This window comes from Amphiura filiformis, chromosome 14 (genome assembly GCF_039555335.1).
Source record: "Amphiura filiformis chromosome 14, Afil_fr2py, whole genome shotgun sequence".
NCBI classification, from domain to species: Eukaryota; Metazoa; Echinodermata; class Ophiuroidea; order Amphilepidida; family Amphiuridae; genus Amphiura; species Amphiura filiformis.
Window position 1 is genome coordinate 39,564,636 of NC_092641.1, and position 18,643 is coordinate 39,583,278.

Consider the following 18,643-nt stretch of genomic DNA (forward strand, 5'->3'; position numbering starts at 1 on the left):
CCATTGTTCTCAAAAACATTCAATATTTGTATACTATTTACTGAATATAGCAATATGGAATTAAAGTAAGGTGTTATCTATGGTTTATTCTATTTATTACAGAAATTCTTAGCGGTCCACGTTTCGAGAAAAAAAAATCACCTTCAAAGAGCATAAATGTCCAGGATAATCGAGCATATAGGGATTGCATACCTAGACGAAACAAATGCTTTATGCTTGTAGTCCAAGACACAAGAAATTATTTCTTGCCTCCAATCAGACATAAGTTGTCAAGGTAGAATATTAGCAGCAAATGTTAAAAAAATGTGTTTTTGTCAACATTTTCTAACTTTTTGCGAATAATATGAAAAACGTTTTGTGTTTGCTGGCTTTCACCCGGTATTGTGTTGTGATTGTAGCACTCATGCTTTCCATTTATCGTGCGTTTATTCACATGCTAGGTGTTTTGTGAAAACGCAAAGCAGTATTTTCTATTATCATGCGTGATAATCTAAAAAAGGGCGGACCTACCATTTTGCTATTTGGACCCACCTTCTATTGAATTCTTTGATCTTTTCAAATCACCGTTTCAAGAAAAAAAACAATTGCAACAGTTATTTGTTATTTATTTTGTCGAGTGACTTTATTATATTTTCCTTTTTCAATATATGTGTACAAATGTTCTACGTATGACACACTCTCACCGTCATCTTAAAATAAATTTACAGAATGATTGTACATCATAAGTATGGTAACATTAAACACGATTTACATAGTCTTAGGCAAAAAATTAAAGAAAGAAGAAGAAACCTTTGATGGCTTGAGTACATCATAATACAAAAACAAACAAACATTCATTTCATATATATCCATGCATAAATCACCCGTGAGATTGACAAATTTTGCACCCTCTTTTATATCATCGTAGGTTTTTGTTTTTCTTCAAAGTGACTCACCATAAACCGTACATAGGCCTAACTACCAACGTGCCTTACGCTAAGCGATGAGCGCTCGGGCAACGAAGATGACGAACACCGTTTTCCTTGGCTTGAACAAAATATGATAACGTCGCTATAACAGACACAAAGAAACATGATGCCGAATGTCTCGAAACGAACATAACGTCGAAAATCTGTGGTTTTGAGACCACCTGGCTGTTGATGAGTTGACGTTCTTTATTTGCTTCGTACCTCTAAAAGGCAGCAGTATGTCTTTGTGGATGGGAAATTTATCAAGATAATATAATTAAACACATAATTAAAAACACTAGTTTGTGTCTGACGTCAGTGTCAATCAAAGTCATATCGACCCTTGATTGGTTAATAGCGCGTAAAAAGGAAGGTCGATTCGTCTGGTGCCGATCGGAGAAAAGGAATCGCAAAAAATGGCGAAAACAAGTACTTTTACAAAGCAAAAAGCAACTTTTCTAGGCATTTTTGACATGGTGCCTTCGAGAAGGAAAGTTTCTTATATACTAGAAAGACCTAACCTTTGAGACGGTTTAGATATTTGAAGGTACAATATTAACCATAAGGTGCTCTGTTTTACCACCGTGTTCATCTACTCATCATCAAGACAAACCGTGCTCGAGTTTGATTGACAGATGACGTCAGACGCAAACTAGTCCTTTAAGTTCTGCCTTTAATAATTATAGTATTCCCTTCAATAACGCACATTCATAACCTCCGTGTATTACGTCATATGTGCGTCCCAATTAAATTGTTCGTTAGATGATATACGTACACCGGCGGAGGTTATTGATATCCATCAATGACCTCCGCGTATGCTTACGCGGTACAATGACTTCTGCGTAGTGCGCATCTGTTGCGCCGGGACTCTACACGCGCACGCAACTACCATATTTGCACATGACGTGATTGCGCAGTGCTGTAATTGGTAAGTCCGTTTTAGCCTGTTCGACTTTTTGAAGGGCGAAATATAAGTTTTGATAAAAATTGTTTATTTCAATAAATTTAGGAGAATAAAATCTTGAGATTTGGTTGAGTGACGAGTTAAAAGTGACGGTTATGAATTCGGTTAATAACTGCGCATTAGTTATTTGGAGGGCATTGTGAAAAATCTAAACATTTTGCTTTGGACCTCGGAATATTCAGATATTCCGAGGTTCCAAAGGCAGAATGTTTAGATTTTTCACAATGCCCTCCAAATAACTAATGCGCAGTTATTAACCTATAAATATATATAATATAGCTATATTCACAAACCTATACACCTGACTATCAGATGTGCGCGTTAACCAAAACAAAATCATCAACTCAGCAGCAGGGGGTCTCGAAGCTACCAACTAATCACGCTAATTCACGGTAATTTTGTGGGAGCAGGTAGAAGTAAATGTTATAAATGAGTAAAATATTGTGAAAGTTACAATGTTTGTCCCGAAATAACGGGATAACACCGTTACGTATTAATAGAGAGTGGTTTCACACGAAAGAGTTTATCCGGTAATTTGCCCGTTCTTTAATAGCTCGTTTTTGATATTAGTGGTTAATTTCTAAGACAACCAATTTCAAAATAAAATTTACTGGTTCTTTATCAAACAGAATTTGTTTGCGCGATGTCAGATATGCGGACTGCTGTAGGTCACACAGATGTACAAAACTACGAGTATACTTGCTGAAGTTGTGTGTTACAACATTTGAACAATATTATTGATAACCTTTTAAGAGGTTAAATGGTTTCACAATAATTAATATAATATTAGCATCAGTTGATTTAATTGAAATACAGTTCACATTATGATCTATCCACATTCAAATCATTTATCTATCAAATACAATCATCTCAATTTATCTTGTAACGTTAAAACTATTTATTCGATTAAAGACACACAGGGTATCCCTGAAAGAAGTGTATCATCGGAAACTTTGTTTGGGTATTTTAACGCCACAACTTAACATAACTAAATACTTGGTGTAGCTGAGAAATAAATCAGCTATCACATAGGGCCTACTTTGAATTTTGACAATTGACCATACCGTTCTTGAAATAATTATAAGAGTTTTACGAAACTCCCTCATTTTCAAGCCTTTCCACGGATTCAAATATCACTCGAGGATCTTTATAGTACAGTCAGAGTGCTAAGGCCATCTTGATTTAATAAATGTCCCGCGCGCATTAGTAAAATCGTTGTTTTATTTTTCAAGCACACACAAAATCTCACGTCTGACATCGTCAGACGTCAACATCGGCCAAAGCGTAAATCTTAATAAAAATAATCTTAATTTTGACCGCAGTGCAACTTCCTAAAGAGATGAAAAGGTGGTCTATTCTTGCCACAGATAAACAAACATAAAGTAAAAAAAAGTAATTAAAACCGCATTCCTAAGGCCCCTATTTAGGTTCTTAATTTGGGCTTTGAGACGAACTATTAAGATTAAAGAATTAAGATAGCCTAATCACTGCGCATCATCAGCGCATGATGCGTCTAATATCATTGATAGATATTGACTCCGTGGAAAGGCTTGATAATGAGGGAGTTTCGTAAAATTCTTTTATTTCAAAAACGGAGCGGTCAATTGTCAAAATTCAAAAAGTATATGATAGCTGATATGTTCTTAAACATCACCAGCGATTTAGTAACGTTAGGTTTATGCGTTAAAGTACCCAAAAATCAATTCTCGACGATACAGTTCTTTCAGGGACACCCTGTAATTTGAATTGTTTGTTCTCATATCTCTAATATATCCTGTACATGACTGAGATTGTATAAGTTATCTGAAACACTCTTAGATCATACTACACTGTCTCACAACTTCATAATGTTCTCGTACTTTCAAACGAATATTAAGTAAGTCTCTCTCACTTGCTATCAACTTTAATGGTATATCCCATTGAACCATATATAACTTTGCGTTATTTGCTTTGAATGCAAAATTAGCAGTATATTTACTCTGTAAATGTATCTTGACTAAAGAAATGTTAACGTCAAATTTGTTATCGGCTTCAGCTATGTTGAAAATACTTAATTTTACATTAACGTACGTCTCTTGATCAACGTCAATGTAACTCTTAAAATAAAGAATATCATCAAAAGACACGAAAAGGCAGAATTCCTCTATCGGAGACGTCTTGCGATCTGTAGAAAATAGAAAGAAAAGACAAAAGAAAACATATATTAAGTTACTCGGATAAAAATGACTGAATATCTATATAAGGAACCTAACATTAACCATAACCCCATACAATTTTACATCTTACAAATAAAACGACTGCGCATCCGTACTGTTTTGTACGTTGGACGGGTCAGACAAACACCCGAGTGTTTGGCACGCGAGGGATCCTGGGTTCGAAACCCGGAGAAGACTCAATTTTAATAACATTTGTTTCCTTTTTTTAATTTGCGTTCTTCTTGAAAAACATCCGAGGATGAATTAGCGCGGTTGCTTATTTATTCGCCAACATAAAACAAACGATAGAGCTTTGTGTGTTTGTAAACTCGTATACAATGTTGAGCCGTTGACTGAATATCTGAATAAGTACCTAACATTAACTATAACTCTATTTTACATCTTACAAAGTAAAATGACAGCGTATGAATGCATCCCTAGTGATGCTATATCCGTACGGTTTCATTGGCCGGGCCAGAAAAACACCCGAGTGTTTGGCACGCAAGGGATCCTGGGTTCGAAACCCGGAGAAGACTCAATGTTAATGACATTTTTTTCCTTTTCATAATTTGCGTGCTTCTTGAAAAACATCCGAGGATGCAATAAGCGCGGTTGCTTATTTATCCGCCAGCATAAAACAAACGATAGAGCTTTGTGTGTTTGTAAACTGGTATACAATGTTGAGCCGTTCTCACCAAACCATGATCATGTCCGCGGACCTACTATCATGACTATTGAGATAAATGTATTGAAAATGTACATACCATACTTAATGTTGTCAAATAAATAAAATGAAAGCGATTGGTATGGCAGGAGCCATAGTATAGTTTTTAATATTATACATTGATCTTATAGCAAATGAGTCAATGAAGCCAATAATCGTATTTCTGATTCCACGGTCTTGTGATTCATTGCACGTGTAAACCAACCAGTACGATGCAACTTAAAATCAACAAAAATAATGAAAATGTGTACTTCAACCATATTTACATCCAAAAGCATAATATATAAAACTATTTTATCGAAAGATCTCTTTCTTTTCTTTTCATTTTTTTGTGTAAATTATAGCAACACGTTGTGACCTTTACATTGAAGAGTTGCAAAGCGCGTTATGTCCATGATTACAAGAGAGATCGCATTTGTATAATATCATGACATTCGTCGGAACCCGCATTTTATTGGACACCCTGTATACTCAAAGGTGATATGATATAAACACGAACTTGGCGTGATTTTAAAGCTTGTTATCTCTTTTTCTCATCTTTACTATCAAAATCTCAAAAAATTAAACTTTGACATGTTGACAATTGACCTCTTCTTGTCATCTTAAAATATGTATAACCTATGCAAAACCCAAAGCGGATGTCAAACCAGTCAATAACGTATCAAAGTGAAATACAAGAACGATACATTAAAGATGGATAGATATGCGCAGGAGCGACGTCATGGTCGGTGGTATAATAGAGGAATATGATCCTGTTTTCACCGCTGACGTCTCACAGAAAGCATCACAAATTTTATAAAACGCATAATGCACTTCGTGGTCCATGAGTGGTTCAAAGGTCACTTCCATTGTTAGTCAGTTTTTACCTTTGTTTTTGGATAAGGGGTGGTGCAATAATTATGTGTACCCCGGGGTGAATTATAGGGGGGCAACGATTTTTGGCAGGCCAAAGGGGGGGGCAAGCATTTTTTTGGCAGGTCAAAAGGGGGGTCATCGATTTTTGGCAGGTCGAATGGGGGGGGCAAGCAATTTTTGGCACAGATATTTTGGGTACCATTTTATATTACGCCCTAAAAAGGCGTAGGAAAACGTTAGGAACACGTTCAAATATGCAAAATTTCCTGCTCGCTGCGCTCGCATTATACATGATAAAAGACAAATTAAGGTTTTAAATTCGGGTTCCCCAAAATCTTGCATGTGTAAGGGGGGGGCAAAGATTTTTTGGCACGTCAAAAGGGGGGGCAAAGGTTTTTTGGCACGTCGAAAGGGGGGGGCAAAGATTTTTTGGCACGGCCAAAGGGGGAGCAAGCAATTTTTGGCAGACCATTTTGAAAATTCACCCCCCAGGGTACACATAATTATTGCACCACCCCTAATGATATATCTAATGTGTTTATAAAAAACAACCATCGAGAGGGGCGTCGAGGATCAGCAACCTAGTTTCCATTTTGACGTCGCCATTGAATTAAAACGTAATCATGAAATCTCCAAAAACAATTCTAAATGTGTTTAAACAGTATGTTGTTTTTCAATTTGTAACTGCCTAACTATCTTTTTTGAACGGGCTGTCCGCCTTGTAGTTTCGTCCCGGAGTTTCGTCAGCCTCGTACATCACGTGCCGCGTGTCCTATATACCGCCTGCTAGTTAATTGTATCTCTGTTTTTGTCTAATGTTTTATTTTATACCATACCAGTTTGGTGGTCTTTTTTTCCCTTCCAATTATGCACATTGTACATTTAAATTTAGATGGGACCCTATGATTTAATTGGAATTTCTTAGTCAGTGGGAGTGGTCTAGTTCGTAGACACATAATCTGATTGGACAATTGCATGATTTCGGGTGCTCATAACGCGTAACACGCTTGTAGAGGTTCGCGTATGTGTCGCGTTGTTTGCGTAGACTAGTGCGGAATAGGCGCACGCGCTAGCAGTACGCGCAATTGAATACGTGAAATTTCGTTCATTTTATAGTAAGGGGAGTTTTTATGACGGTAACTTAGTTTTTGCTTAAAAATAGTTTACAGTTATTAAAAAAATATTTAACTGACTAAGAATGAGAATAAACGATAGGAATTTTAATTTTTACTATCCTCTACCTATGATATATGATAGGTAGGTCCAATATTTTTATCGTACTCAAAATATTGGATCTGCCTTCTATCATAGGTAGAGGATAGTAAAAATAAAAATTCCTATCGTTTATTCTCTTAATCAGTGCTGCAACCACGTGACGATTTCACTATTAAACATTTGTGACACGTCATAACTTGCAAAAGTCTTCTGTAACTATTATTATGTACAAATGTCTTTCATTTGTTAAAAGGGTTTTTTTTAAGATTCTTTTAAAATCAATATTTAATATTTAAGGATTGATTTTAAATGAATCAAGGATTATTTATATTTTTTCAGATATAAATTAAAGTTTTAGCTGTTTATTTACGTCCCATAATATGCAGTAAGCATATATAACGTAAAATCTCGTGAATGAGGTTTATGTCGGACTTTTGACGACAAAGAATGAATGAGAAATAAAGGCATCATTATTTCTTTTGATTTCGAATATTAAAAAAAGGAGAAATGAAGGGGCCATTATCTCGTTTGACCTTTATGAGGACACTTGTAAAACTCATTTTACTTGAAAATCTAATTGATAGATATTTCGTTTCCTGATGATTTCCAAATTTGCAGCTTTTGCAAGTAGCCGAACATTTTTCATGGAGGAAACAAATAAACATCTCAAAAAAAGTAATTACCCCTTTAAATAATGGCCATTACTAAAAATTAGCTATTATATTACAAATCTGTAAAATGCGTTGGAAGCAGATTTTTTTTCTGCACATTTTGACACCTCATTTGTAGCAATGGACTAAATATTGACGTCACAGCGTACATTTAAATCAATGTAACCCAATATTTGAAAGTAGCAGTAAATTATATTTGTTTCAGTATGGAAGAAAATCCGTGTAACGATATCTGAGTGTTTTGTATTGCTGCAAGTGCAACTTTAAAATGTGGACCTTACTACATTAAATTGGCCGGTGTTTTATTGTGTTCTTAGCTATCATATCAAATGAGGTGTCAAAAAACGCAGAAATAAATTCTGCTTCCAACGAATTGTACAGATTTGTGATACAATAACCCGTTTTTTTATTAATGGCCATTATTTAAATGGGGGTAAATACTTTTTTTGAGATATTTAGATAATTTATATAAATTGTGTGCGAGAGATATTGACGTTCTTAACACGTTAAAAAATAGCTATGGCAATCGATTTAAAAATTATATTGCTTAACGTACTTCCGTATTTAAACTTTGGGTTGCTTCCTTAGGGACGTGTTAAAACGTCCTTTCGTATTTAAATGTTGGTTTGCCTCCTTCGGGACGTGTTAAAACGTCCTTCCGTATTAAACTATGGTCTGCTTCCTTAGGTACGTGTTAACAAACAGTATACCAACAAGATATTTAAAATATGAAAATAACCCAAAATGTGTTGTCATGGTGACTCTTTGAATAAAAAAAGATGCATATTTAAAATGAAAATCCACACTACCCTTGTGGAAGATTTTGGAAATAGCTTCCACAAGGGGAGTAGGTTTTTGTTAAAGTAATTTATGTAATTAATTAGGGTTAATCGTTTTGAAACCCATACTCACCCTATATTATGACTTATCTTCCACAAGTGGAGTATCTCAAATGGAAGTTACCCGATAAATATGTTCTATTCTATTCAAAGCTCCTACTTCTACTGTGGAAGATTTAAGCTAAATCTCCCACACGGGTATAGAATTTAAATAGAATAGCCCAATTGAGCTTTGCCATTGGGAATGAGATCATAAAAAGTTATAGTGGTCGAGGGACAGGGAAGCTGCCAAGAAGAATTCGTCTGTTTAGTTTCAGAAGCGGGTAAGTGCAATAGCTGCCCTGTGAACATTTGACAATTTATACACAGTATGTTATACTCATCTGCATATGACAGCTACACATGGCAGCTATTGCACTTACCTACTTCTGGCACTGAGCAGTCGAAATGATTTACAACTCATGACTGTTTAGTCCAACAAAACAGCACTTACTGTGTGGACGTTTTGATATGTGTGATGCGATCAAGCAAAATCAGTCGGAACTCGGAAGTATTATATTTTCAATTTTCAGTTTCTTATAGGATAGTAAAAGGCATTTACAAAGCTGGATTTGGCAGAAAACCTCACTGAAATTAAACAACCAGTTCCAAAGATATGAGCAATTAAAAAGTTTCCAAAACTAACGGAAACAAAATGAAATATTTTCTTTGTGTGGCTTTATCTCAAAATCGATATTTCAGAGTTCCGATAATTTTGCTTGATCGCATCACATTTAGTCAGATTTCCTTTTTAGCACTGGTTATGCTGTTGACGGTGTTGGCAACCACGTTGCTGAGTAACAACTGGTAAACAGACCTCGTCACAATTAACAACAGAGTAGTGTTGAAAATGAAAACGGACTAGATTTCAACACGTCCACAGTGGTGTTTTGCACTAGAACTATTACTTTTTTCAACAAGGTCAGTGAAGTTATAACGGAACCTGTTGCAGTATCGTAATGAGAAGTTTAACACATGTAGAATTGGCTCCTTACCTTTAACATCTCCTTGTATACCACCTATTCTTCAAGGAACTCATCATCGTCGTTGCTTCTTTTTGCTCTTCTTAATTCCAAGCTGCCCCTGACGGTATGCCAATCAAATGGACCGCCTCTCTTATCTTCAGGATAATCCTGGTCAATCTGCAAGTCTCTTTGCTCAGATTGCATTACATGTTGCTGGTTATACAATCTCCGTTGAAGCCTCAGATCTCCCGGCCAAAAGATATTTCCAACTCTTTTGTTCTGAAACTGCTGAAGAGCGTCCAAAAATGGTAGATTTGAATCCTGTTCTTGTTCAAAATCCGGTTGTTTCCTTTCCGATTCATCTAATTGCGCCTTGTCAATCTGGTTTTGCAATTTCTCCAACATGTCATTCTGAAAATCTCCAGAAGCTCTGTTGAAGGTGTGATCACTCAAACTGTTATAAGCTGTGTCCTGATTGCTTCGTTTGAAGGCTAAGTTGCCGCGAACAGTGTTACTATCAAGCATTCTTTGAAGGTCGCGTGAACTTCGAGCACGTTTAGTGGCTACATTACCGCGTACACTATCGCCTAACACGTCTACAGCATTTCGTTTAGAGGCTAGAGTCCCTCGGGTAATAAAATCTAAACCATTGTATGGTGTTTGAGAAGTACTGCGTTTAGAGGCCTGGGTACCTCGAACATCGGGATATGCACGCTGTTCTACTGAAAATGTGTCTCTCCTCCCATGCGCAGTTGCTTGACCAAACAGTAGTAGACAACACAAGGCTGCAAGGACAGAACTGCATCTAATTTGCCTGACACGGCCCTCATCCATGCTTGGTAATACTGTTTTCTTTTCTCACAGCTCTCTGTAAAATAAACACGCAAACAAATATAATCTTAAATCCTATGATTGAGAATGAACTTTATTACATTATGAGTAATTTAGAGAACTACATAGTAGAGATAGAATTGGGACAGTAAGGTTGAACACCAAGTCAATCTAAAAACAAAAACAAAAATCAAAACAAAACAAAAACAAAAACAAAAACAAAAAACAAACAAAAAACTAACAAAACAAACAAACGGGTGTTAATATAAAAAAAAAAGCCATTCTTGAGAGCAGAAATATCTTGCAAAAGAGCCACGTGAAATATTACAATTCTGGAAATTAAAATGATTGGTAAACGGAAGAGAAGAGTATAGTAACCTGCAAAAAGAAACAATTGCATCGGGAAAAGAAACTTATGTATTACACAACAATGTACAGAAGAAAGGGGTGCAATGAAGCGGGATAGATAGCCACCAATTGTTTTTAAATTAACTTTGGAAGAAAAATGGTTACTTACATTTCGTCTCTTACTCTCCTAAAACAATCGAAGTTGTGTACTAAACACTTTATTTTAACATTTTTCTCTTGATTTCCTAAAACAACGTCAACATATACGCCAATTTGGTGTTCGGCTATTTTGAATCCGTGCTTTGCGCGACTCCAGTACCAACCTTTCTCATTCCGGTTTTGATAATGAGTTGGTTATAGCCTTATTTATCAGGAGTACCTCATCAACATATTACTTTAAAAACACGTCCTACCAATTCTCGTAAAAGAACGCTTAGATACCACGCTTTAATAGTCCTATGTTATTGAGGCTTACAACCGATCTTTTAGTAATTGTTTGTGACTTCTTGCCGAATTAAAAGCACATAATGGACGCTCCGTTAATTAGACAGTAAAAGTTAATGGAAATTGATCATATCCGTGATAGGCTAATGTACTGCCTGTTTTGCTCCTGCATGATTCGCAACTTTTACGTCATTGAATTGGTACTGGCTGGGGATTTTGCTGGTATAAAGGAGTTCCCGTATCATGTACAAAATCAAAAAGGTATATAGTTTAAACGTACCGGTAATTCATCTTATATTACCATAATCAGGGGTTTTCCGGAGGCCTCAACCTCATTACACAGAATAATACAACCCTGTGATCTTATTTATTTCCAATGGGCAATGGAGCGATATATCATGAATGGTTTATCATTCGCGATATATTGCAGGTCCGAAATGTTTTAAGGGTCCGTTTCATAAATGTATCGTCGCTAGGCGGGAAAAACCTCATATGTAATTCAAAATATCAAATGCAAAACATCATGAAGTGGGCCTCAATGACAAACCTCATTATGTAACGATTTTGCCACTTTGTGCAAGACACAAAAACGGTTAAAAATGTAAATACATTGCGTTATTTGGATAGTTACATACACTTATATGCAGTTTATGGTTAAAAGGAAAGCACCAGAAGGTGTGTTGGGACATTTTGTTTAAGTTAACACACAGAAGTAGATTTTGAGCAAAATTGCACCTTATGAGGTAATTGGGGCCCACTTTTTACATATGAGGTTTTGCATTTGACCTTTGGAATTACTTATGAGGTTTTTCCTGCCCAACGACGATATATTTCTCTTAATACAGGGAAAACCGTTTGGAGAATAGCTCCGTCAGAATAAAACCATTTAGAACTAAATAATAGACAATAATTAAACATAGAAAGAACGATAATTTATTTACGCGCCTTTTGGTATCAAAATCAAGTTAAATTATTGCGAATACGATATATAGTTCCGAGGCTATAAACATATTTAGACAATTGCTACCAAGAATGAGCGTAAAGTCAGCACTTGGTAGTTTCGAGATCTCCTTTCTGCTAAGTTGATGTTCATTTGTTTGCTGCACACCTGTACAAGCCAGTAATATGTCCTTTCTTGAATAGCCCATTGTACCCCCATTCACAAAGGACGTGCAGACATATTTTTGGCTGAAATAGGTGCGTAAGAAACAAAGAGCATCAACTCAACAGCTACGAGATATTAAAACTACCAACTTGCGACTTTACACTAATTTCGTGCTAGCAGGTCATATTTGTAAGAGCAAAAATAAAACTTGCTATTTCTCGGGAAATAAAATGAGCACAGAGAAGGGACTTATATTTAGCCTAAGGCATTACTCATGGAAAAAAAGTTTGGAATACAGTTTGCAATAATTGCTTACGCTGTGTTTTTGTTTTTTGTTTTCCTCAGAAAGACACTCCAATATTTTGATAGTGACCTAAGTGGCATGAGCTCATACGCGATAAGTTTTGAAAAGGTAAAATTAAACGGGTCTTAAATTGATACTGCCTATACGGGGGTCATGTTAAGAGGGGGTCCCTATAAAAAGACTTGTTTATCAAATAAAATATTTACTACGTTGACAAAAATTAACAAAAATGAGGTCTTCAATGACAATTTGTGGTTAAGGATGTGGCGGTTTTTATTTTATTTTTAAACAACATGTTTTATAATTTTTTATTATATTTTACTTCATTTTTTTTTAATTTGAAATAATTGAAATATGGTGTAATATAGCTTAAATATGGATCGTACTATGTATTTTTTTCTTTCGTAATGGTTCTTGAGATTGTGTTTTAGTTTGTCGACTTCCTCAAGCAGAGTAAATCGGCCTCCGGTGGCTTTATCTTTGAAGGCATATAAATCATGTTATGTTTCTAGCCGTTGGCTTACATGTTTAATCTCGTGTCTTACATGTTAAACTCGTGTCTTCTGTAACCAAAAGAGTTGGTGTGAAACGTGGTGTGTGTTGCTAATTGCTTTCAAAACACAGTCAACTATCAGTCAGAAAACGACATGATGTCGCTAAAACTTATCTACTATGTATATTTTACGGGTTCAATGTGTTTACTGCTTTTTGTTCTTTATCCGTAAAGAAATAATGCGTCGCAAATGAAGCTAAAATATGTTAAATAAACGTGTGCTACGGCGGAAGGTCTGTCGATTTTTGTTTTCTGGAACAGGCTAAATGACCCTAAAAACATGCAAATGAAAAAAAACCCACAATTTTGTCAATATATTTTGCGAATGTTCTAAAAACAAACAAACATTAAAACCATTCTGTCAAAATCAATGCACTTGGGCAAAAAAACAGTAACATTTTTTAATTCCATACAAAACGTAAAACACCGGCTATTTTCAACACGTCTTTAGTTGTAAAAGATTCAATTAGGGCTCGCAAAGAGCAACATATGTTATGAAATACCCCCAATACACACACACACACCCACACGAAATTCACTTCCTATCGTAGTAAATGGAAGAAGGAGAAGAAAAAGGAAAGAGAAGGGCAAAGGAAACTAATCAGTACTTAAGGAAGCTATAGACTGTCAATATTAACGGTATTTTGTTTGCAATCTTCACATGGTATCAAAGAAAAGTCTTTAGATTCCAATGGATTCTTTATGTATTGTTCAAGTGGAGGAATTCCAAATTATATTTATTTTAAGGCTTTTTTAAAAACAGAAAATGGGGACAATGAATAAGTCCTTAGTAACAAATAAAGAACAATGTTCGTGATATTCTTTATCTTGCCAGATTTCGATAAAGACTCATTATTTTAAGCGTAAATAAATAAAATATTAATGAGTAAAACAAACAACAAGACAAACATACCACGATTATCTCCAAAAATGATAAAAATGCAAAAATAATATTTCTAAAATAAAAACGACAATGTGTTAAGCGACTTTATGAAAAGTATATAACTAATCTATATAAATCTATATAAATCCGTGAATGTTTAACATAGAAATTTAAAACGACATGAAAATAAGACAATGGGGGTGGGGGGGGGGGGGGGTATGATATAAATGAAAACAAAAACCGAAACTGCGAATGACTACCAGCCTGAGGGCTGATGCAGTTGTCTGTTACTATTACCCTCCTGGTAACCCTAACCTTTGGAATAAAAGTTCAAGTACCATTTCTAACCCATGTATGCTAAGATGCATGGTAAAACAAAACGAAATCTGTTGCGATACCTGTACCACTCGAATACACATCCCATCGCACACACTGTCAGTGTGGGTACACACTTTGGTACTGATGTGACCAGGCTCAAGTAACTATATTAGCATATATGTAAAGAAAATAAAAAAAATAAATTTGAAGATTGAAAAAAGAAAGAAAAGAAACAAGGCTACTTAGTTGTATGTGTGCATGCGCTTATGAACTTAATGAAGAGAACGCTCTGAAAAAAACTAAAGACAAAAACAAACAAAACAAAACAAAATCATAAAAGTGGCAAGGAAAGAAAAGAAAATGACGATGATCGTATAGCGAAGATATGGCGGAACAATTTATTACAGAAAAAGAAAATCAACAGTCACTTACCTGCCTCCTTTTGTCTTTACAATATGCACACAAAATATTGTTTATCAAATCAAAAAGCTACAAGTTCTTCCAACAACACTTTTGCTGTTCCCAATCTAATCCAGCATGTCAAGGTTTCAATTCCACACTGGTTTAATACCGTAGTGTTCTGTGTTTATATTTTACGTGGTGAAAAAATTCAAAATTTATTAGGTTGAGCATGTAATACATTAACAGCCCTGTCGCTAGAATCAGTAAAGCATGAAATAATTATGGTGAAGAATAAACTGATATCCTGCCCAGTTTGATATGGCCAGTAATTAGTTGAAATATGCATGACGCTTCCATAGACCAATAATAGCTACAGACATCCATGAAGTGCGATGTACAATATTGTTACGCACATACCGCGTAATGTTTGCTTCTTTTGCGTAAAAAGCCAATATGCGCAACGCTCTATCTAGTAATCGCGAAGGCACGCGACGCGCGAGTGATTTCTTAGACTCCATATATCTGCCCTAATGAATATGCGAAAATTCACAGCATACAAAGCACACGGACTTTGCATGTTGGTGCGCTATCTGTAGCTCTTTCAATCATGGGCGTATCTCAAGAACCAAAATGATCCCATTTCAGAAGCTCATTTCATTACCCCCATTCAACAAACATATCTCTAAATTTGACCTCAACTTTTGGATAATGAGTCTCCGTACCCAGTATTTTCAAATATCATTAAAATAGTGTTTTAATATAATAAGGTTAAATAATCATGTCCTGACAGATAAGCAAGTTTGAGTTCCTAGTAGGGGTGTATTGGCACATACTACAACAGACTAACCACAAACAGTCAAAGTCCCCGTGCCCTGTGCTTTGTATGCTGTAAATTATTTTATATTCATGAGGACCGATCATTCGATCGCGCGTGTCTAACAATCACGCTAACGTTGTGTGTCTTTGCGTTTATGCGAAAGACCGTAAAAATACGCGGTATGTTTGAAACAGTTTCGTCTGTCACACATAACCTGGAACAATCGGCACTCATTATCGGGTGATGCTGAGGCTGTTTGTGGTTAGTCTGTTAGTAGTTATTGTGTATTGGATTGGGTAAAAGCTACTCATTGTGATGCAAAAGTATATCATTAATAAGAAAGATATCAGCTATAGTTCAGTGAATATTTACCCAAAACATACACGTAAGATATCCGTTTGTTAATTTGGATACTGGGTCTGTCTTAGAAAGGGAAATATGTGGTTCGTGCGTTTAATTAGGAAAACCACTTACGGTAAAACAAACTGTAACAAGTTAAGGAAGTTGTACATCTAGATCCATGTTTATTTTCTTTAAGAGTCAGATACTGTTTTCTGCAGAATTCAGAAGTGTTATCATTTTACCTATTTATACTCGTACGAAAGTCATTCAATAAGTTCTACTTCTGCTCTTATAACTTTGAGCATGTAAATGGTATCTTATCGTATCTATTACAGAGTTTTGGAACTAATCTAATAATGGAACTTACTCTTTTTGCAACTTTTGCTACGTTGTGTCTGGAACCACCAGACTTCATCAGGCAACAAACCTATCTATTGCAGTTTACAGTTCTTATCTATTCTTATTTTCCTATAATTTCAAACCAACGTCAGCTTTTGTATCGTGGCAGGAAATAAGATTTCCAATTTCTTATTTCTCGACCAAAGGGTTTGTACAATTGTTGATTTGTTCTTTTTCTTGCTCTTTTTTCTGCATTCTATATCTAGTTTTTTCTTCATACATGCCAGTATACTTATATATATAAGCTTTTAAGCTTGGCTTGAGCATTTTGTGTGAGTCTGGTCCCATCAGGACCCAAGTACATGTCCACCCGACTGGTTAAACAAAAGCCCCGATTTTAAGCCTTAATTCTGCAGTGACCAAAATTTATTTTATGGTCACTTTTGTTTGGTCTATATAGTTATGTCTTCTTTGTAGGCAATATAAATCCTGATTTTAGTTTTACTTTACCAACAACAGATGGCAAAAGCTGAGATATGAGGGTGAAGGCATAACTTTTTGAATGACTCGTATAATGAGTTCCCTGATGTTTAACAGGATTGGGTTTTCGTACATAAACCTCTTATGGGACGTGTGATGACAAGTGATGATCAATCACCAGTTTTGAATCCAACAGTGGCGGGCGGAAGTATTAAAATTAATGGGGGGGCAGCTTATTTTATGCCAGTTTTACTGTTACTTGTTATTGCGTGCGCGAAACTATTTATAGCCTCAAATAATAGTGTGTTTCGGCATTGAAAAGGAAAATGCGCAGGGAGATATATTATTATTTGAATTTGTCTTCGTCCTTCCGTACCATATCTCTTAGTGCATATGGCCAGCCATTGATTATTAAAAAAAACAAAAAAAAAAAACATTTTTAGTCAACTAACTAAAAGTTCTAAACTTTGCATGTACATTAATTTTCTTCTTCCAATAAGTTAACATTCAGGTGGAATGTGAAGATCTCATCCAAATTATTACAAAGGAGGACATTTTGAAAATTGAGTTATTGTTATGATTCATTAACTTGTCCAGTAGCTCTTTTTAATATGCTAAGTACGTGTTTAGTAACGTCACGTTATTATTAACAACACTTGTTTTCTTGACACTCTGTAAAATGACCAAGAATCTATCAATAATGGCTGATAAATTTACAGTGACTTCGAGCGTAAACCGCTTCTCTGTGAATACCATGCAAATCCTGCTTCATGGCTTCATTTTTACGTAATTCTTTTGAGAAAAGAAAAGAAAGGTAATTTCAATCATTTTAATAACATGCCATCCATACTAAATGTTTCCCAACAAGATAAACCCACAGCAGTGGTATTTTACAGCTTGCTTCCTCTGGTTTAAAAGAAGATGCTGACATTTCCAGGATTTTGGGGATATTATTTTGCATAGTATAACCATGAAAACATATACTGGTTCATTAAGTCTTAACGAATGTAAACGCACGTTTAGATTGATAGCATAATATGATATTTATGAAGTCTATATTTTTGTCCTTGTTACTTCCGCGCCTATTAAACATAGTGAACCGTGGCGATATTAATAACAGGGATGGTTAAATTAATTAGATGGTCATTAATATCCCCTCTGGAAGACGAGAAGACTGGCTTTTCTGCAAGGCACTCAAGGGAATCAAATTAAAGTAAAATTTGGATTAATGTCAATTTTAGTAAAAATCCTATACGATACCTCCCCACACACACCACATTAATAAATATTGAGTTTCCAGTTCAAAATTCATAAAGATTATACGTCGCTTTCATTTTTATTTTTACATATAGATGAGTTGACACGTGTTTACATTTGCTACCCCCTCTGCTGGTCTGTGTTGGAGATATATTAATAGCATCTCATTAATATGTATGAGCTTACGTGACGTCATCGGGTTCCAGTACACGATTGCAGACTATACAACACGAATTTCTCTGCGTCTGAATTATAATAGTTAGATTTATCACCAATAGGAGCTGATAAACAGTCTGAGATCAAAACTGACAGGCAAAAAACAGCATAGCAGAAGTTTGGTTTCAAAGCAAATAATACTTAAATGTTATCAAACTTTATTACAAAATGCATCAAGCTACATACATAATATCACACAAAACTTCAAAGGTTATTAAAAGTTGGCTTTTACCTGGCTTGAAACAACAGAGGGCGGTCGGAATGTAAACATGTGACATCATAGGTAAACTCATCTATGGTCAAACAAAGCAAGATGGGAGTGCAGACCTCCATTGCGTTATACGATGTGGTACGCTGAGACGTTCGAGTTTACTACCAAATGACTTGGGTTAGTTGGAGGCCCGGGGGACTATATGAAATGGATATATTTCTAGGGCTGGCACTTTCGCAGTAAGGGCATTCGATGAGAGCAATGTAAAAAATATGGGGTCATTGGGTGAGAGCATGATTATGGGCATTCGGTGAGAGCAAAATGTAAACAAAAAATGGGGGTCATAGGGTGAGAACACGACCTTCTGGAAATTTTGGGT

At 35.6% G+C, this 18,643-nt stretch overlaps 1 protein-coding gene across 2 annotated transcripts; it reads right to left on the reverse strand.

Moving 5' to 3' along the window:
• Positions 1–3,505: 3,505 nt before the first annotated feature.
• On the reverse strand, positions 3,506–14,849 carry LOC140170074 (uncharacterized). 2 transcript variants are annotated; one of them, XM_072193394.1, is made up of 3 exons: positions 14,633–14,849; positions 9,445–10,282; positions 3,506–4,075 (listed from the first exon to the last, which is right to left on the reverse strand). In XM_072193394.1, exon 2 carries the CDS (start codon positions 10,246–10,248, stop codon positions 9,469–9,471), a length of 780 nt encoding a protein of 259 aa, XP_072049495.1. In that variant the 5' UTR covers positions 10,249–10,282; positions 14,633–14,849; the 3' UTR covers positions 3,506–4,075; positions 9,445–9,468. The 2 variants fall into 2 exon arrangements, with proteins under 2 accessions (XP_072049495.1, XP_072049494.1); XM_072193393.1 differs by lacking the exon at positions 14,633–14,849 and adding an exon at positions 10,763–10,989.
• Positions 14,850–18,643: the final 3,794 nt, after the last annotated feature.